At 45.3% G+C, this 19,922-nt stretch overlaps 1 protein-coding gene across 2 annotated transcripts in view; it reads right to left on the bottom strand.

Annotated features, from left to right (window-relative positions):
- The window catches only part of LOC309382828 (uncharacterized protein), a 42,383-nt gene that overhangs the window by 11,156 nt on the left and 11,305 nt on the right, over nt 1-19,922 (bottom strand). The window contains exons 4-9 of one of the 2 annotated variants that reach the window (XM_081934738.1): nt 18,860-19,078; nt 16,033-16,205; nt 13,261-13,375; nt 6,445-6,649; nt 4,776-4,857; nt 1,333-1,559 (exon numbers count right to left, since the gene is read on the bottom strand). In XM_081934738.1, the coding sequence (XP_081790864.1) occupies nt 1,333-1,559; nt 4,776-4,857; nt 6,445-6,649; nt 13,261-13,375; nt 16,033-16,205; nt 18,860-19,078 (1,021 nt within the window). The remainder of the gene's footprint in view (nt 1-1,332; nt 1,560-4,775; nt 4,858-6,444; nt 6,650-13,260; nt 13,376-16,032; nt 16,206-18,859; nt 19,079-19,922) is intronic. The other variant, XM_081934739.1, reaches the window with a different exon arrangement.

Raw genomic sequence — 19,922 nt, 5'->3', positions numbered from 1 at the left:
AGAGCACTTGGGCCACCACAGATGCCCCCAACACGAGTGACGTTGAGCTGGCCATGCCAGTTCTGGCCATGCCCCCCCCCGCCCCCCACAGGTCAAAGACAACCCCGATGCAGCCCTCAATGAAATCGAGTTTGACACTCCTGCTCTGGAACATCATCCCTGCAGAAATTAGACTGGTCCCCACTTTGGCAATCTTTTAGACGTGATTTTGCAAGCAGGCCTGGAGAACCCAAAGTGTAATGGAGCCCATAAAACAGCTTATTTAATCATGCGTTGAGGCAGCGGGTGGGTGGGTGGTGGGTTATTATTTTTTTTATCTTTTATTAATCTTTTTTATTTTTATCCCCCCCCCCCTATATTTTGTGTTTTTTACTGTTTATAAGCCACCTAGTTGCAATGTATGGCTGTGAAAGTTGGACTATAAGAAAGGCTGAGCATCAAAGAATGGAGCCCTTTGAACTATGGTGGTGGAGAAGACTCCTGCGAGTCCCTTGGGCTGCAAGGCCATCAAACAGGTCAGCCCTAGAGGAGGTCAACCCTGACTGCTCTTTAGAAAGACAGATCCTGAAGAGGAAACTCAAATACTTTGGCCATCCAATGAGAAGGAAGGACTCACTGGAGCCTAATGCTGGGGACAATTGAGGGCAAAAGAAGAAAGGGACGACAGAGAGTGAGGCGGCTGGATGGAGTCACCAAAGCAGTAGGCGTGAGCTTAAATGGACTCCAGAGGATGGCAGAGGACAGGAAGGCCTGGAGGAACATTGTCCATGGGTCAGATACGACTTCGCAACAACAACAACGCCTGGTCGTTTCAACATTCTTGTCCCAAAGGTGCTTTTTTCAAAAGCAACTGGACTTTCTTTGTTTTGCTTGAAGAAGACGTTTCACTTCTCATCCAAGAAGCTTCTTCGGCTCTGACTGAAATCAGAACCGATAAACCTCCAAGTGGCCTCAATGGCTCTCAGAAAGAGTGCTGACGACCAGATGGCTGCAAGAAATATAAATCCTCCCATTCTCCACCATTCAGTCAGAACTGAAGAAGCGTCTTGGATGCGAATTGAAATGTCTTCAAGCAAAAGAAAGAAAGTCCAGTTGCCTTTTGAAAAAAGCACCTTTGGGACAACCATGAGAAATGTTGTCCATGGGGGTCGTGACGGGAGCCGGACACAACTTTGCAACTAACAACAACAAAGCTGCCTGGAGTCGCTGTGAGCGAGTAGGCAGCTATACAAATGTTCTAAATAAATAAATAAAATAAATAAAATATTGCTCAAGTACACCTGGAGAACAGCAGGTTGACAATTCTACATTCTGTAAAATAGAGGTACCAACTTGTAATCACAGATGAATTTCTTATTACTACCCTCCTCTTCTGAGTGACAAGACAAAGCACTGGGATCTGGGCTGATCTGGACACTAACAGCAGCACCTTCAGCACCCTCAGCAGAAAATGTCATGTTCCAGATGTGTTGAGAGCAGTCGGGTCTTTGCTGGCTGTCAGCTCCACAAGGCATGTAGAATTGGAGAAAGTGATAGACTGGTTGGTTTTCTTCAGTTTCCTGAAGGAAGAGCACATATCTATTAATCCTCCTCCTGACTAGTAATTTAGATACGGATTAACAGAGTTGGAAGGGACCCTGTAGGTCATCTAGCTCAACCCCGCACCCAAGCAGACCAGAGGGGGTATTCAGCCTGGTTCAGGCGAACTGGTAGTAGAAATTTTGAGTAGTTCAGAGAACCAGCAAATACCATCTCTGGCTGGCCCCGCCCTCCCACCCCCATTGTTCCCTATCTTATATTCCCTTGTTTTTTAGCTCAGCTGATTCACGCGGTAAAGCAGAATGCCGCACCGCAGCTGAGCTAAAAAAAACAGCTCAGCTCACCAGCGCTGACACTGAGGGTGGTTGTCAGGCCTGTAAATCTGTTCCTTTTAGGATCTTTGGCCTGCCACATAATTAAAACATATATATATATTATGCTGTTTCATTGGTATAGTAGTTGGGAGGGGGGAATAGAAAGGAGTAGGATTGTGGAATGTATTGTTATGAATTTCTTAGAAGCTCAAGGTCGTCTTTTGTCTCCGCACCTCGACACCTGGCCGGAAGAAGAGGGGTGTACATGCCAGCGTGGAAGTTGAAGATTGGACCATGTGATGAATTATGGGGTGTGGGGAAAAATGATGAACTTTTAACTGGGTGAATTCACCGGATGTACATTAGAGTTGAAATTCACCAGCTTAATGCCAACATGCCTGTCTTATTAAATTGGAGTTTTAAGGACTACTTTGCCTTGGACCATGATTTAATTCTGCATGATATTTGGAACGCTGACAGTGGTCTTTGAGTGCTGTGTGTGCTCTCATATAACAGGTAGGAAAAGATTTGGAATCCCAACACTGAAGCAGGAGACCCTACACCATTTTTGACAGATGGCAGTCCGGCCTCTTATTGAAAGCCTCCAGTGATGAAGCTCCCACAACTTCTGAAGGCAACTTCTGTTCCATGCGTTGTTTGTTCTCACTGTCAGAAAGTTCCTCCTTGTTTCTATGTTGATTCTCTTCTTGGTCAGCTTCCATCCATCATTCCTTGTCTGGCCTTCAGGTGCTTTGGAAAATAGCTTGAACCCCTTCCTTTCTGTGGCAGTCCCTCAAATATTGGAACACTGATATCATGTTCCTCCTGGTTCTTCTCTTCACTAGGTTAGCCATGCCCAGTTCCTGTAACCATTCTTCATATGTTTTAGTCAACCGATCATCTTGGTTGCTCTTTGCACTCTTTTCTAGAGTCTCAACATCTTTTTTATAGTGTGGTGACCAAAACTGGATGCAGTACTCTAGGCGTGGTCTTACTAGGGCTTTCTAGAGGGTATTTGTGCTTTAACTGAACAATAATCCCATATAGCTGATCTCAATAAGCAAATCGGAGATAGATGTGAAGGCAACCAGGTATCTGAGGACTGTGGGTAGACTGGGAAATTGAAACCCCATCTTGGAAAAGAGTAAGAAGGGCTAGTTATTTCTGCATGATTGCCAAGACAAATTAAATGGAGATGTCCATATTGCCCCTACCAGTTGAGCAAAATTAATGTGACTTTAATCATCTGTAAATTTTACCAGCCTCTTTGCTGCTATCCCCTTGATACAGAATGCTAGGCTGGGAGACCTACGAAAGCCTCGAAGATGTACTGGGACTGTATATAGGATAAACTTAACTCAGTGTTAAGTGTGGATCAAGTAGGGACGTCGTGGCTCAGTGGCTAAGGCACTGAGTTTGTCAATCGTAAAGGTCGCCGGTTCTGCGGTTCGAATCCATAGCGCCGCGTAACAGAGTGAGCTCCTGTTACTTGTCCCAGCTTCTGCCAACCTAGCAGTTCGAAAGCACGTAAAAATGAAAGTAGAAAAATGGGTACCACCTTTGGTGGGAAGGTAACTGCGTTCCATGCGTCTTTGGTGTTTAGTCATGTTGGCCACATGACCAAGGAGACATCTTCGGACAGCGCTGGCTCTTCGGCTTTGAAATAGAGGCGAGCACCGTCCCCTAGAGTTGGGAACGGCTAGCACACATGTGCGAGGGGAACCTTTACCTTTACCTAAGTGTGGATCAAAGATTAATTCATGCACGCCACTAATGCAGGGAATACAGAAATGCACATATAGGTATTTTGCTGGTCGTTTTTTTATGTGGTGTTTTTATTTGGCTAGTGCAATGTTTCTCAGCCTTGGCAACTTTAAGATAGGTGGACTTCAACTCTCAGAATTCCCCAGGCAGACATGCTGGTTTGGGAATTCTGAGAGTTGAAGTTCAAACATCCTAGTTACCAAGTTAAGAAACATTGGGCTAGAGAAAGGTTTTCTTTCTGTTTTCCCCTTAAATCAAGTAAACCAGAAAGGTCAGGAACCTGGAATTGGACTGTGAGCTATTGTCTGCAAATTGAGAAACCTTCCACCCAATCTTTTGATTTAAATTTAGCTAATTTAAAACAAAGTAGTGGCTCCATTTTAATCTGTGCTTGTATTGTTTTTCAGAGGAGCAACAGTTGTTTCTCCTAAGACACGGGTGTCAAACTGGCAGCCCATGCTGTCAGCCGGATGCGTCAACCGCAGGCCACGCCCAGCCCAGCTCCGCAAAGTGGAAAAACATCACGATATGTCAAGTGACAGCAACGTGACGCCATGAGTTTGACACCTGTGTGTCCTAAGATATTGGTCTGAATAGCGATAAGGCAGAGAACCAAAACTGGAACTATAAAACTAAGAAAAAAAAACCTCCCCAAGATTGCAGGTTATGTGTTAGGCCTGGAAGCCATCTTTTGCATTGGGCCTTCAGGCCTGCCACATTCAATGCTGTGGGAGAATGGGAGGGGGGATTATATGGAGTATGAGAGAGATATAGTCAAAATAACATTCCTTTCTCAAAGAGTTGAGGACACCTTGCCCTGTACCTGGAGTGGTGTGACTGGGAGACATCTCCAGTTGGGATGGTACCTGATTGGATCATGTAATGGACATGTGGATGCTGGGCAGGGACGTGGACTTTCATTTGGGTGGGGAAAACCTGGAAACTTTCAGATTTGGGTTTTCCCAGATGTGCCAATATAACATCTCTAATAAAAATGGAACTTTGAGGAACTTCAAGCCTCAGAGTCTTCTTTCATTGGGGATGTTACTTGGAGCCCTGACGTTACGATGCTCTCCTTGGCTGAGGAATTCTGGGAATTGAAGTCTGCGTATCTTTTCAGAAGTTTGAGAGTAATCCATGAGAGTAAAGAAGACTCACCAAGGCTGTTTTGGGAATGACAGAGATGAGCAGAGTCATGAAGTTTTGCGATGAACTGGTTTTCGCTGTAAATGTTGCAAGACTGAAAGAAAGATTAGTGGTGATTGTTAATAATGCAGGAATGTCTTTGGAAGGGTCATATGAAAAGCCCCCCCAACCTTTAGACCAGGGGTCCCCAACTCCCAGGCTGTGGCCCAGTACTGGGCTGGGACCTTATTTGGAACCGGGTCACACAAGCAGCGGGCAAGACTGCTTGTAGACTGTAGGTAAATGTTGGAATAAATGGAATGCTTGAAGTGGTTTTCTAACAATTGGGTTTATATATTGTTCTAAACCATAATATAATTACTTGGGTTTTGGCTTAGTGTGCTGTCCAAACCCAGCCATTATGGTTTAGAAATTGGATTCAGTAAAAGGAGGGGAAATCTACTTTTATACCAATACTGGCAGTAAGTCCTTGACTTACGACCACAATTGAGCCCAACATTTCTGTTGCTAAGCGAGAACTGTTAAATGAGTTTTGCCCCATTTTAGGACCTTTCCTGCCACAGCTGTTCAATGAATCCCTGCAGTTGTTAACTTAGCAACACAATGTCAGACCTGCCAAAACTTAGACATTCAGGAAAGAAAGACCCTCGACTCCCATCTGATTGAAGTGATAGATTCTTTGACTAAAGTTAGGTGGTTGCAGAGAAAGTAAAGCTAGATCTGAACATTCCCATGCAAAGGTTACACTTTGCCCCCTTTCCCTGGCCATCCCCCCTTGACCAGTGTCCAATAGGATGCCTTTTGGATGTTTTGGGAATGAATCAGAGCTTGGCACTGCTCACTGCAGTTCTGCATTCGGTTCCCAGGCCAAGTGTCCTTGGAGGCAGGTGTATTCCTATTTGGCACTGTTCTGACCGAGGCTTCCCAAGAACATGAAGCAAACTCCTTGTCCCGACCCCCCCCCCACTTTTATTAATTGACTGTGAATTCCTCTCATTCGCATCCAGCAAAGTCTTTCGTGGGAGGATTTACAGTCACAGACCTTATCTGGCTTGGAGAGCTGACAGGCCGATACTTGACAAGGAGTCTTGGAGAGTCACAAACCAATTAAGTGAACTAATTGTCTCCTGAAAACTCCTTTCACTCCTCTTTTATTTTCTCTGGGAGGGGCCATTCATTGTCCATCTGTGGCCTTACTCCCATGTCAGCCCCTGTTCTTTAGCTGTTCCCTTCGTCTGGCAACTCTGTGCATGTGCACACTGGGAACAGGCTCCAGCTGTTCATCTGCCTCACTGATGTCTGACTCTGAAGGCAGCTGATAACTGTCAGACGGTCCTGGCCCCATCTCTGCCTCCGACACAGAGCCCTCATCAGAGCCTTCCCCAGACTCCAGGACTGGCCCATGTTCCTCCCCAGCCTCCTCACTGTCCAAATCTGCTGCCAGATCCACTGGCCGCTGGCCGGCCACAAAAGGCACTTCTGGTTTTTGTCCATGAGTCGTCCTCCCGCCATTTGACTTCTCATTCCCAGGCCACGTGTTACTGCCCCAAATTCCTACCCCTCTACTCTGTTGCATTTATGCAAGGATGCATACATTTATGGCAGGATGCTAGCAAAATGAAGAAGCAGAAGATGGCAGACCTGACGCACGATTTTTAAAATGTTGGTATTGCTATCCTACCTTGAGGCAAAGTTGGAACCCTTGGCAGGTGCCACAAACGTCGCCGTGAGAATGCTGCTCTCGCCTTTCCTCAGGAAACCTTGTACAGGTCTGAAGCTCTGCATGAAGCGCAAGTCATCCCAGACGTTAAAGTTGAACATTGCATCTGATCCATCATTCACCACCTGGGCAGAGAACTCTAGGCTCCCACCGGGCAACAACGTACCTTGGAAATATAATAGGACAGGTGTGTCAAACTGATGCGGCCCTCAATGCAATTGAGTTTGATACCCCTGCAGTTGGATACATTGAAAATGGGGATAACTTGCAACTGAGTTGCCATATATTGGTGGTTCTCAACATTTGATGCTGATGGCTCCATTGAACTTTCTGAGAACTGTGGTGGCCAAGTGGTTAGAATGCAGTATTGCATGCTAGCTCTGTCCACTGCCAAGAGTTCGATCCTGACTGGCTCAAGGTTGACTCAGCCTTCCGTCCTTCCGAGGTTGGTAAAATGAGGACCCGGATTGTTGGGGGCAATAGGCTGATTCTGTAAACTGCATAGAGAGGGTTCTAAAGTTCTGTGAAGCGGTGTATAACTCTACTTGCTATTGCCAGTGCTAGCTTGTTATTGTCAAGCCGGCCTCCCTCAGCAACCAAGAAAGAAACCACTTAACTCCATTTTGCAGAATTAAGGGTACTTTTACTGGTTGTGAAAAGATAGCAGCTAAGCAAAGCAAGATCTGAGGCAAAAGTGCGCGAAATCATACATATCAATATGCGACCAAACCCCCTCCCCCTGGTAACCCTCATCTCAGTGTCCAATCTGCAAACCCCTTAGGTGTCATGTGAGTTCCATCTTCAAGGAGCATCATCAGGTTGGTATGCAGGACGGTTGGCCTTGACCGACACCAAGCACTAATCTCCAGCATGCACAGGAGACAGTGAGACCAAAACTCCCTTTTTACAATCTCTCCTGTACTTAAACTTCCCCTCCCAAATACCAGTCCCCTCCTCCCCATTTCAATGGCAGCCGAAAGCAAATAGCGAAACAGAGGCTGACAGTTATAGGTGCTGAAAGACAATGGTTATCATGGGCGAGGAATAACCTTAGACCCAAATGACTCCTCTGGGGCTAAGCAATCATCAGTCTCAAAATAACCATTTATTGGCCGGCATTTATCAAAAGCCAAATTCATTTATTGGAAGGCAACCTTTCCCAATTTCTTCCTCCTTTCGGGATTCTCTCTATCTTCCTGTCCCTTACAGGTAGTCCTCGACATACGACCACAACAGAGCCCACAATTTCTGTTGTTAAACGAGACATTTGTCGAGGGAGTTTTGCCCCATTTTACGAACTTTACATACTTGTTAAGTGAATCGCTGCCGTTGTTAAGTTAGTAACCCAGCGGTTAGGTGAATCTGATTTCCTCCTTGACTTTGCTTGTCAGAAGGTCGCAAAAGGTGATCTTGGGACACTGCAAACGTCATAAATATGAACCAGTTGCCAAGCATCTGAATTTTGATCACATGATCACGGGATGCTGTAAAGACCGTAACGCTGAAAAATGGTCATAAGACACTCTTCTTCCGTGCCATTCAGTGCCATTGTAATGGTCATTAAATGAACTGTTGTAAGTCAAGGACTACCTGTAGTCCTCACTTAACGACCTGTGGCTAAGTAACCATTTGAAGTTACAATGGACCTCCGCAGAAGGACGTTGGATTTGATTTCAAAGTTACGATGGCTGCTTCCCCCCCAGACAGTCACACATGATCGCATTTTGGATACTTGGCAACTGGTTCACATTTATGGCCGTTTGCAGCATTCTGCAGTCCACGTTTTGGGGCAGTTTCCAGCATTCAGGGCTTTATTAAGTGCTGGAACAAGACTAATATGGGCTCCCTCACCTACACATGGACACACAGGTTTCTGTTTTTCCATGCAGTTTTGAGCTCCAGATTTCTGAGATGACCTTTCATAACCATTCCTAAACCGAAACGAAATATAAACTATATTCATAAACAAAATGAAACCAAACTTGCCAACTTAACTAAATAAGTAATGAAATTTTAAATTCAATAAGTTACATAAATAACTGTTCTCTGAGTTTCAGATGAATAAAGGTTAGGTCAAACAAGATTGCAAGGCAGTTGTTTTGCTGTACCCACAAAGTACAGAGCAATGATGGCGAACCTTTTTTGGCTCCTGTGCCGGGGGGGGGGGTGTCGTGTGTGGACGTACCATACCCATAATGCTATGCGCGCGATCCCCCCTGGTGTACATGCATGCATGACCAGTGACTCTCCCCTGCTTTTGGCATGGTTTTTTCACCCTCCGCAGGCTCCAGAGGCTTTCTAGGAGTCTGGCGAGGGCGAAAACAGCCTCACTCACCCGCACAGACGCCCTCCAGAGGCCTCTGGAGTTTCCCTGAAGGCTCTGGAGGGCAAAAAACAGACCTACGGGGAACATGGAAGTTCGGGAATGGTGACTTCCGGTTTGTCCGTAGGGCTGATTTTCAACCTCCGGAGTCTTCAGGAGGTTTCCCCGAAAGCTCCGGAGGGCAAAAAACGGCCCTAAGGACAAACTGGAAATCACTTCTGGTCTGCTAGTTGAGGTAGTTTCTGCCCTCCGCAGCCTTCAGAGAAGCCATCTGAAGGCTCCGGAGGGCGAAAACGGACCTACGGCCAAATTAGAAGTCCTTTCCCGAACATTGCTCCTGAAGGTTTGAGGAAACCCCCGGAGGGCGAAAAATGGCCTCAAAAGAAGACCGAAGCTGGAGCTGACAGGGCAACGCCTCGCGTACCCTAACAAATGGCTTCACGTGCCACCCGTGGCACGCGTGCCATAGGTTCGCCATCACGGGTATAGAGTATAAAGTATATATCCAATATTGTTTTTCTTTTTAAAAATTTGATTTTGTAAATTTTCTTTAAAAAGTTCCCCTTCATGAGCCCCCTTTGAGCTCCATGGGCCTCGGAACAATGTACCCAATGCAGCCTCCTCTCCTCAAGCCTGCCAGCATTTCTGGTTTCCAGCAAAAAAAAATGCCCATTGGAGAAAATGGATTTGTTCAACAATTGCCTGGTTTGCATAAAGTCCGCTACAAAAAAGGTTGTAAAATCAGGCAATCATCATGTGGTGATTATTGCAGGTTCGATTACAGTCATAAGTTGAGGACCAGCGTAGTTTTGTTTTTCTGAGAAGACGGTCACATTCGCTGGGCATCCATAATTTTTATTTTCTAAGACTGACTTGCAGGTTTATACAAAGATGTATAATACAAAAATACAAAGATGATTAGGGGACTGGAGGCTAAAACATATGAGGAACGGTTGCAGGAACTGGGTATGTCTAGTTTAATAGAAAGAAGGACTAGGGGAGACATAATAGCAGTGTTCCAATATCTCAGGGGTTGCCACAAAGAAGAGGGAATCAAACTATTCTCCAAGGCACCTGAGGGTAGAACAAGAAGCAATGGGTGGAAACTAATCAAGGAGAGAAGCAACTTAGAACTGAGGAGAAATTTCCTGACAGTTAGAACAATTAATCAGTGGAACAGAAGTTGCCTCCAGAAGTTGTGAATGCCCCAACACTGGAAGTCTTTAAGAAGATGTTGGATAGCCATTTGTCTGAAATGGTATAGGGTTTCCTGCCTAGGCAGGGGGTTGGACTAGAAGGCCTCCAAGGTCCCTTCCAACTCTACTATTGTATTATTGTATTGTATTGTATTGTATTGCATTATTGTATTGTTTCCATGGAGCTGAAATACCGTTGGAAACAAAGCAGGTATTAGAGGCTGGGAACAGGTTTTACAGCATGGTTGCCGACTTCCCTTTTGATTCTGTTTCAGGAACTGCTAAGAAAGGAAATGCAAAAAGGAAAGACAGCTGTTTGGTTCCTGAACAGCGGAGCCAACAGATGTGCTTGTCCTGCGGTCTGCAGGCATTGCATTTTTTATCAGTAGGGTTTTCTGCTTTGAATAGTAAAATGGAGAATGCTCCTGGTTTTTAAAAAAAATTTTTGTAAAGACTTTTTTTTTCTGGGATGAGAATTAATTGGAACCTTCAGGGAAGGCTGGATGGGGAATTCTGGGAGGTGAAGTCCCCATGTCTTAAAGTTTCCAAGTTTGAAAAATGTGGTTGTATAAATCCTTGGTATGCAGTCCCTTTGACCGCAAGATGATCAAACTGGTCAGTCCTAGAAAAGATCAACCCTGACTGCTCTTTAGAAGGCCAGATCCTGAAGATGAAACTCAAATACTTTGGCTATCTAATGAGAAGGAAGGACTCACTGGAGAAGAGCCTAAAGCTGGGAAAGATGGAGGGCAAAAGAAGAAGAGGACGACAGAGAATGAGGTGGCCTGGATGGAGTCACTGAAGCAGTTGGTGTGAGCTTAAATGGACTCCAGAGGATGGTAGAGGACAAGAAGGCCTGGAGGAACATTGTCCATGGGTCGGATACGACTTCGCAACTAACAACAACACTTGGTTGTTTCAACATTCTTGTCCCAAAGGTGTTTTTTTCAAAAGCAACTGGACTTTCTTTGTTTTGCTTGAAGAAGACATTTTCTCCTCCAAGAAGCTTCTTTGGCTCTGACTGAAGTCAGAACTGATAAACCTCCAAGTGGCCACAATGGCTCTCAGAATGTGTGCTAACGACCAGATGGCTGCAAGGAATATAAATCCTCCCATTCTCCACCATTCAGTCAGAACTGAAGAAATCGACTTTCAACATTCGTCTTAGAGGTCTCTGTGGGTTTTGAAGGGAAGGTAGGTAGATGTAGCATCAATTGAAGAGCATCAATGTAGCTCTGGGGTTGAACTGTAGAGTCCTTGAGGCTTTCTGTTCTTTGTTGTTTGCTTGTAGATGTTTTGTTCTCTGACTAGGTCAGATCTAATTACTTAGTTGGCAACATCTGTTATATAATCAGGGAACACAATGTCTGCAAACAAACAACCAAGGACTCCACACTAGATCTGTCTATGGAGATTCTCCATCATCCAGTTCATCCCAAAGGTGGTTTTTCCAAAAGGCAACTGGACTTCCTGGGGTCTTTTTTTCTTAACTTTTTGCTTTTCATCCAAAAGGTTTCTTCAGTTCTGAAATGAAGAAGAGCTGGAGAAGCAAAATGTTAAAGATAAAACCAAGGAAGTCCAGTTGCCTTTTGAAAAAAACACCTTTGGGGGTTCATTAGATAATACAATAATACAATAACAGAGTTGGAAGGGACCTTGGAGGTCTTCTAGTCCAAGCCCCTGCCTAGGCAGGTAACCCTATACTGTTTCAGACAAATGGCTATCCAACATCTTCTTAAAGACTTCCAGTGTTGGGGGATTCACAACTTTTGGAGGCAAGCTGTTCCACTGATTAATTGTTCTAACTGTCAGGAAGTTTCTCCTCAGTTCTAAGTTGCTTCTCTCCTTGATTAGTTTCCACCCATTGCTTCTTGTTCTACCCTCAGGTGCCTTGGAAAATCGATCTGACTTGCAAAAATTCGAATGACCAATAGGTGGCAGCAAATTCTTTTCTATTTCTATTTCTGTACCTCTTCACTGCCATCTGGTGGACCTTCGCTTTTGGCTCACAGCTCTAGAAATCGACTTAGGTCAGGGCTGTCAAACTCAAGACCTGCAGGCGGGATCCAGCCCATGGGCCTGCCCAGGAAACAGTGAAGAAGCAGTCTGCGGTGCCTTTGCCAGCAAAAATGGAGCTCGTGGAGGGCCATGTGCATTTTCACTGGCAGAGGGACAGGGCAAAGCAGTGTACTGAGACACCTATGACAACTACTCAAAGGAATAAAAATGTAAATGGTTGATAAAAGTAAACATATATTTATCGGTGTTAATTTCTATTAATGCATGTTGGTATTAATTAAAAATGCAGTAAAATGTAATAAATATGTTGCTGTATTTATATGATATAAGGTGCATTGAAGGGTTAACATACATAGATTAGTATGGGGCCCTGTTCTGACCCCCCCATCTTCGCACACCAAAGCATTCCAAGACAAGAATACCGCTAGACGATTTATTCACAGTAAAGTAACACACTGACTAGACCTTGGCAGCAATCCAGACTTCCAAGATAAGAAACAGACACGAGAGCTTCTCCAGCATTGGTAATTAAGTTGAATCCTGCAACCAGCCTCCTCACAAAGTCTCTCCTTAGATACTATCTTGAGAGGAGCCTAATTACAACCACCTGGGTCCAATTATCTTCTGTATCTGCGTAGTTGTTCTCTATGTCTATCAGCCCTCCGTTTCCGGGCATCCAGGACCAACTCCCTTGTCTCCTCCCTTGTCTCCTCCCCACTGCTCCAAGGCATGATTTCAGGAGCACACTCCCTTTGACTTTCACCGCTGCTCCATGCCTCAGGCGCCTCCTGGTGGCCAACCAGCCTCTCTGATCCCTGTTCGGAGTCGGAACCCTGTCCAGGGTCCTCCACATCTTCCAGAGCCGAGTCATAGGGCCCCTCGCTGTCGGAGTCTGTTTGCAGCTCCAACGGCTCCTGCTGGGCCACAACAGGGCCCCTATGCTCATGGGGCCCATGGGCAAGTGCCCATCAGGCCCATTCACTAAGGCAGCCCTGCAAAGGGTTGTAGGAGGCTATCGCAGCCAAAAATGGAGCTCGGGAGCCTGTTGTCGCTGACAGACTGCTCAGGCCACCACAGTCTCCCCTGACACGAGTGACATCGAGCTGGCGATGCCCCCTGCACCCCCTGGAGGTCAAACCCAACCCTGATGTGGCCCTCAATGAAATCGAGTTTGAATCCCCTGACTTTAGGTGGATCAAAATGGCAAAGGAAGTTTGCAAACTGCTGCCAGGGACTTACTCTCTTGGTCTGCCAAAGGTAGAATCCTTATTGATGCCACATGGATAGGATTGATGTTGAGACGTGAGAAGGGCAGGCTGCCGGGAGACAGGCCTTCTACTTTTAGCACCGGAGACTGGAAAGTAAAAAAAAAAAAAAAGAATTAATGGATTTTACATTGTCTGTCTCCTGCATCTTGAACAGAGAAGAGATTAGTTACTTGCGGGATCGCATCCTCCCACATACATCCCTGCGGCCAATACGCTCTCACAGGGAAGGGCTTCTCCTGGTGCCGTCCACTAGGCAATGCCAGCGGGCGACACCGAGGAGTAGGGCCTTCTCTGTGATGGGCCCAACCCTCTGGAATGACCTCCCCCCCGACATTAGAACCACTTCTGACCTCCGCTCCTTCCGGCAAAAACTGAAGACCCACCTGTTCCGATTAGCAGGCCTGGCATAATTACAACTGTCCCTCCTGGCAAATGTATTATATCTGGTTATTTTAGGGGCTTTTTAATTTACTGTATTTGTTTTTAGGGGTTTGAATTTATTTTATATCTGCTTTGTACAGTTCTTTTAACTACATTTTAACCTCCTCCATGTCAATTGTCAACTGTACATATTTAATTTAATTTTATTGTATCCTGTTATATTTTGTATGAACTGTACACCGCCCCGAGTCCCTTGCGGGAGAGGGGGCGGTCTAGAAGCATTATGATGATACTCAGCTGTACTTTTCCACCCCGAACCACCCCAACGAGGCCATCGAAGTGATGTCCCGGTGTGTGGAAGCCGTACGGATCTGGATGGATGACAACTGACTCAAACTCAACCCCTCCAAGACGGAGTGGCTGTGGGTACCGGCTCCCCGGTTCAGCCAATTAATTCCATCATTGGCCATCGGGGGCATTCAACTTGCCCCCGTGGAGCGGGCGCGCAATTTGGGCGTCCTCCTGGATGCCCGGCTGTCCATGGATGACCATGTGACAGCCGTGGCAAGGGGGGCGTTCCACCAGGTTCGCCTGGTGCGCCAATTGCGCCCCCTACTGGACCGGGACGCCTTACGCACAGTCACTCATGCGCTGGTGACGTCTCGCTTGGACTACTGTAACGCTCTCTACATGGGGCTTCCCTTGAAATGCACCCGGAGGCTACAGTTGGTCCAGAACGCAGCCGCGCGGGTAATTATGGGGAGTACTAGGTACTCCCATGTGATACCATTCCTGCGCGAGCTGCACTGGCTTCCTGTGGTCTATCGGGTGCGTTTCAAGGTTTTGATAACAATCTTTAAAGCGCTCCATGGCTTAGGACCTAGTTACTTGCGGGATCGTATTCTACCCCATACATCCCTGCGACCAATCCGCTCGCACAGAGAGGGCCTCCTCCAGGTGCCGTCCACCAGACAGTGTCGAGGGGCGGCGCCTAGGAGTAGAGCCTTCTCTGTGGCGGGCCCAGCCCTGTGGAATGACCTCCCCCCGGCTATTAGGAATACCTCTGACCTCCGCTCCTTTCGTGTAAAGCTCAAAACCCACCTTTTTCAAGTTGCTGGCCTGGCTCAACTTTGATCCAACTATATCGCTCCTGACGGGTTTTTTATTTGGGGTATTTTAATTGCATTCAATTTATTTAGGGGTTTTTAAACATTGTGTTTTTACTTGTTTTTATCTATCAGTTCACCTCCTCCTTGTATATGTCGTATATATGTCTTGGTATATGTTTTGTTATATGTATGTCGATATATTTATTTCCTATGTTTTGTTGTACGCCGCCCCGAGTCCTTCGGGAGAGGGTGCGGCTAAGAAATAAATATTTATTATTAATTATTATTATTATTATTATTATTATTATTATTATTATTATTATTATTATTATTCCAATCGTTTCCTCTGTTCCGGGTAGATAACTGTACTCAGATGCCGAGAAGCTGCTTTTTAAAGTAAAGATAAACAAAGAGTCCTTAAAGGCTTAAGAAATTATAGCTACATAGTCATTTTTGCAGTTCGTGAAAGCTGGCTATAGAAGGAAACCTTGACTTTGCTTTTTTCTTTTCTTTTTGGACATTTATCTTAATCCTTTGTATGAATAGCTTTAATTGGAGCAATTTGGATTTTGTTTTTCACGCTGCTGTTTTACATTATGACTGCATTTCTTTGGTTGATTATTTATTTAGTATATTTATTTAGTTTCCTTGCCCAGGGGGATTTTTTGTGTGTAGGGGGAACTATAACCTAAGTCTCTCATCCTCAAGTTGAGCTCCTTCACCACTGCCCCATACTAGCTCATATTCTCATAAGAGAGAAAGTGTAAGAGCCACGGTGGCGCAGTGGTTAGAGTGCAGTACTGCAGGCTACTTCTGCTGATCACCGGCTGCCAGCAGTTTGGCTGATCGAATCTCACCAGGCTCAAGGTTGACTCAGCCTTCCATCCTTCTGAGGTTGGTAAAATGAGGACCCAGATTGTTGGGGGTAATAGGCTGACTCTAAACTGCTTAGAGAGGGTTGCAAAGCACTATGAAGCAGTATATAAGTCTAAGTGCTATTGCTATTGATTATTAAATTTATATGCCATCCATCTTGCCAAGATGGCTTACAACCCAGTAAAAACAAGATAACATTAAAATATTAACATAGTAATTGCATTCAATTGTGGTCACAAATTGAGGACTACCTGTATATGGATTAATATACCTAGATATTAGACAGAACATTCTCCTCATGTTTTACCCTGGAAGTTCTAACCGGTCATGCAACATGGAATCAAATCAGAAGATGAAGAAATAACCATGGTTCATACCAATGAATCCAGTTGAATCGGAGCAGAGGCCAAGATATTGCCAAGGGCATCAGATGTCTGGTTTAAAACGATGGAATGAATTGGACCTCCTAGTCCATCAGAAATGACCAGATGCTGCACCTGGGTACCTCTGTCTGCTCCCAGCATCTTTATGGAGATAGTATAATTCGATCCTAGGAAAGATGTAGAAAGTTAGCAGGGTGTCTGTGGAGATTCTCAGTCATCATGGTTCTCTCAAGAGGCGACTGGACTTTCTGTTTTTTTTTCTTTGAAGACGTTTTGCTTCTCATCTAAGAAGCTTCTTCAGCTCTGGCTGGGTGGTGGGGAATGGAAGGATTTATATTCCTTGCAGATTTACATTCCTTGCAATAACAACCAACTGTCTGCAAGGAGTGTAAATTCTTCCATTCCCCACTGTCCAGTCAAAGTTGAAGAAGCTTCTTGGATGAGAAGAGAAATGTCTTCAAAGAAAAATAAGAAAATCCAGTTGCCTCTTGAAAAAGCACTTTTGGGACCAAAGTTAGCAGAGCTGACTCTTCCTTAATACGCTCTTCTGAAATATCCCAAAGGTGCTTTTTTTTAGGAGGCAACTGGACTTCCTTGGTTTTTTTCTTGGAAGTCGTTTCGCTTCTCATCCAAGAAGCTTCTTCAGCTCTGACAGGATGGTGGGGGAATGGAAGGATTTATACTCCTTGCAGACAAGCTGGTCATTTGCATCCTTTTAGAGGGTCGTTGAAGCCCTGGGAGGTTTATCTGTGTCCTCAGGGTCACCTGAGTAGTACAAATAGTTCCTGTAATCTGCAATTCCCCCCCCCCCAGAAATCTGTTCATACTCCCAGACCATTCAAAGGGTGTTCGTTCCAAATTGGATAGCTAAAGAGTCTATAGAGATTCTCAGTCATCCAGACATTTCACTTCTCATCCTTCCATTCCCCACCATCCAGTCAGAGCTGAAGAAGCTTCTTGAATGAGAAGCAAAACATCTTCAAAGAGAAATCCAGAAAGTCCAGTTGCCTCCTGAAAAAAATCACAGCTTGGACAACCATGACCTGGATGACTGAGAATTTCTATAGCAGTGTAGGAAGTTATCACCCAGCCCTCTCCCAGAAAAATGAAATATCCTAGGAAATATTGAAAAGGCAGAATATTATATTTTCCTGGATGTGAAAAAAGGGAGAAACACATTTTAAACACAAAGTAAATTCCTGCAGCTTCCTGCCCATCCCCACTTTGTCAATGGGCCATTAGGAAGGCCAAGCTAGTCCACTTTACATAATAAAGAGTTCTCCTCTTCAGCTCCAGAGTGATGGGATTAAGGCAGGATAATATTGCCTTTTACTCAACTGACCACATGGCATCTGAGAACTCAACCAAACCTGGATTCAAAAGTCAGCCTAGAGGGTTGCCCATGGGAGTCTGGCAACCAATCAGAATACATTTCTTACACAGGAACAGGAAACAGATAGGTGGGGCCAAACAGATTATAAAAAGCCCTGCAAGCCCTTCTTCAGCCCTTCCCCTTTCTCTTCTCTCCCCTTCTCTTCTTCTCCACCAATATTGAATCATGTGATCACCTTTTCTGTTCAGGACTCAAGCCATGTGGTCCTGTCCACCATTAAAACCATCTTTCCAAGCAGCCTCCATGCCTCCAGTGTCTTTTTCCCCACTTGGAGCCGAACCCAAAAGGACATTTCTTCCAGCAGCAGTGATGGCTAACCTTTTTGCCATTGCATGCTAAAAGCAGGGGAAATGCGGGGGGGGGGGGGGTTCGTGTGCGTGAGTGCCCACATCCATAATTCTATGTGCCCTCCCCCTGCTAAGGGTGCAACCCCTCCTGCATGCACACACGACCCTCCCCATGCATGCCTGTGCCTCCCGCCTCCTGCTTTCAGCGTGCGATGGGTGGTGGATCCGTCGTTTGCCCTCCCCAGGCTCCAGAGACTTTCTAGGAGCCTGAGAAGGATGAAACTGGCCTCCCCCTCCCCCCTGGAGGCCCTTCGGAGGACGGAAATGGCCCATTTCCCAACTTCCGGTTTCTGTGTTAGGCCATTTTTTCCCTCTGGAGGCTTCAGGGAAGCCTCCTGAAGTCTCCAGAGGGCGAAAAACAGCCCAACACGCAAACCGGAAGTTCGGGAATGGCTTCCCTGAAGCCTCCGGAGGGAGAAAAATGGCTAGAAATCAAAGCTGAAATAAAGCTGGCCAGCACGCTGGAGTTGACAGGGCAATGTCTCGCATGCCCTCAGAAATGGCTCCATGTGCTAGAGATGAAATGAAAATGAAAATACATGAAATAGCCTAGAGAATTTTACAATACAAGAATAATGGAATGATACAGAATATAATATAAAGATGTACTACTATTGGATGGATTTAGTATGATGTAATGAAATGCCGTAATATAAATTAATTCAAAATTTAAAATATCTCGCATAAAATGAAGTAATAATAGTTGTAGTCAAATAAATGATTAATAAGGATAATAATGTATGCATAGATATTAGATTGATAATATGAGATTTTATATAAATTGTAACTGAGGACTATGGAGAGGACGCGCAAAAGCTTTGTAACCAACCAACATGCTGTATGTAACTGGAAGATGGTTTTATGTTTTATGTTTTGTTTGTGTTTGTTTGTCTAAAAATAAAAAAAAATCTTTTATAAAGAAAAAGAAAAAGAAATGGCTCTGCGTGCCATCACGCCTCTATAGCCTTTTTCTTTTGAAATGGATTTCTCTTAGCACCTAAAATTTTGGCCTGACCTTTTTTTCCCCAGCATGGATGTTGGTAATGGAGGATTTGACCCCAGAGTTGTAAGGAAGACGTACCTTTCATAGGCTGTCCTTGAATTGGAAGCATGTAGTCGTTTTGCTTCTGCATTATCTGGTAAGTAAAGTCAAGCAAACTCTTGCCTCTAATCTCCACCTCATAAGAGCCCCTTGGGGTCAGAGACACAGTCCACCGACCTTGCTGAGGGAGAGGAGATACTTTCACCACCTTTTGATTGCTTGTGTCAATCATCAGACGAGGTTCTCTGAATTGGTCACCTATTGTGGAATATCACAAAAAGGAATGAATTGCATTACAGGTGGTGCTCAACGTACGACCACAATTGTGCCCACATTTTCTGTTGCTAAGTGGGACATCTCTGGAGTCAGACTTGCCCCATTTTGCAACTTTCCTTGCCGCAGTTGTTAAGCGAATCCCTGCAGTTGGTCAATTAGTCACACGGTTGTTAAGTAAAACTGGTTCCCCCATTGATTTTGCTTGCCAGGAGGTTGCAAAAGGGGATCGCATGACCCCTGGACACTGCGACCGTCATAAATACGAATCAGTTGCCAAGGGTCTGAATTTCGGTTATGTGACCATGGGGATGCTGCGATGGTCCTATGTGTGAAAAATGGTCGCATGCCCCTTTTTTCAGTGATGTCATAACTTTGAATTGTCACTAAATGAAGTATTTTAAGTCAAAGACTGCCTGCAGAGGCTAAAATGGCCGGCATTATGGCTTCCTCCAATTCTGCCTCCTGCAGCCTTCTGCTAGCGAAAATGGAGCTTGGCCGTGGGTGGCCCTCCAAACTCTGTTTTCACTGGCAGAGGCACCCTGGGCCAGTCCTTCAAAGTTTCTAGGGCCAGATCTAAGTACCCCATGGGCTGCATCCAGCCCGCTGCCCTACACCATTTCTGACAGATGGCAGTCCAGTCTCTTCTTGAAAGCTTCCGGGGATAAAGTTCCCACAACCTCCAAAGGCAAACTGTTCCTGTTAGGAATGTAAGCTAACAGTTGGGTTAGCAATATATAAACCAGGATGGTAGTACTTTAGCTTTAAGTAGTGCTGTAATGTGATTGGTTGCTGTTACCTCAAGCAGCCATAAGAGGGAGCCAGAATG

The sequence above is a fragment of the Natrix helvetica genome (genome assembly GCF_964273705.1).
Source record: "Natrix helvetica genome assembly, chromosome: 1".
NCBI lineage: Eukaryota > Metazoa > Chordata > Lepidosauria > Squamata > Natricidae > Natrix > Natrix helvetica.
This window is presented reverse-complemented; position numbering and strand designations above follow the sequence as displayed.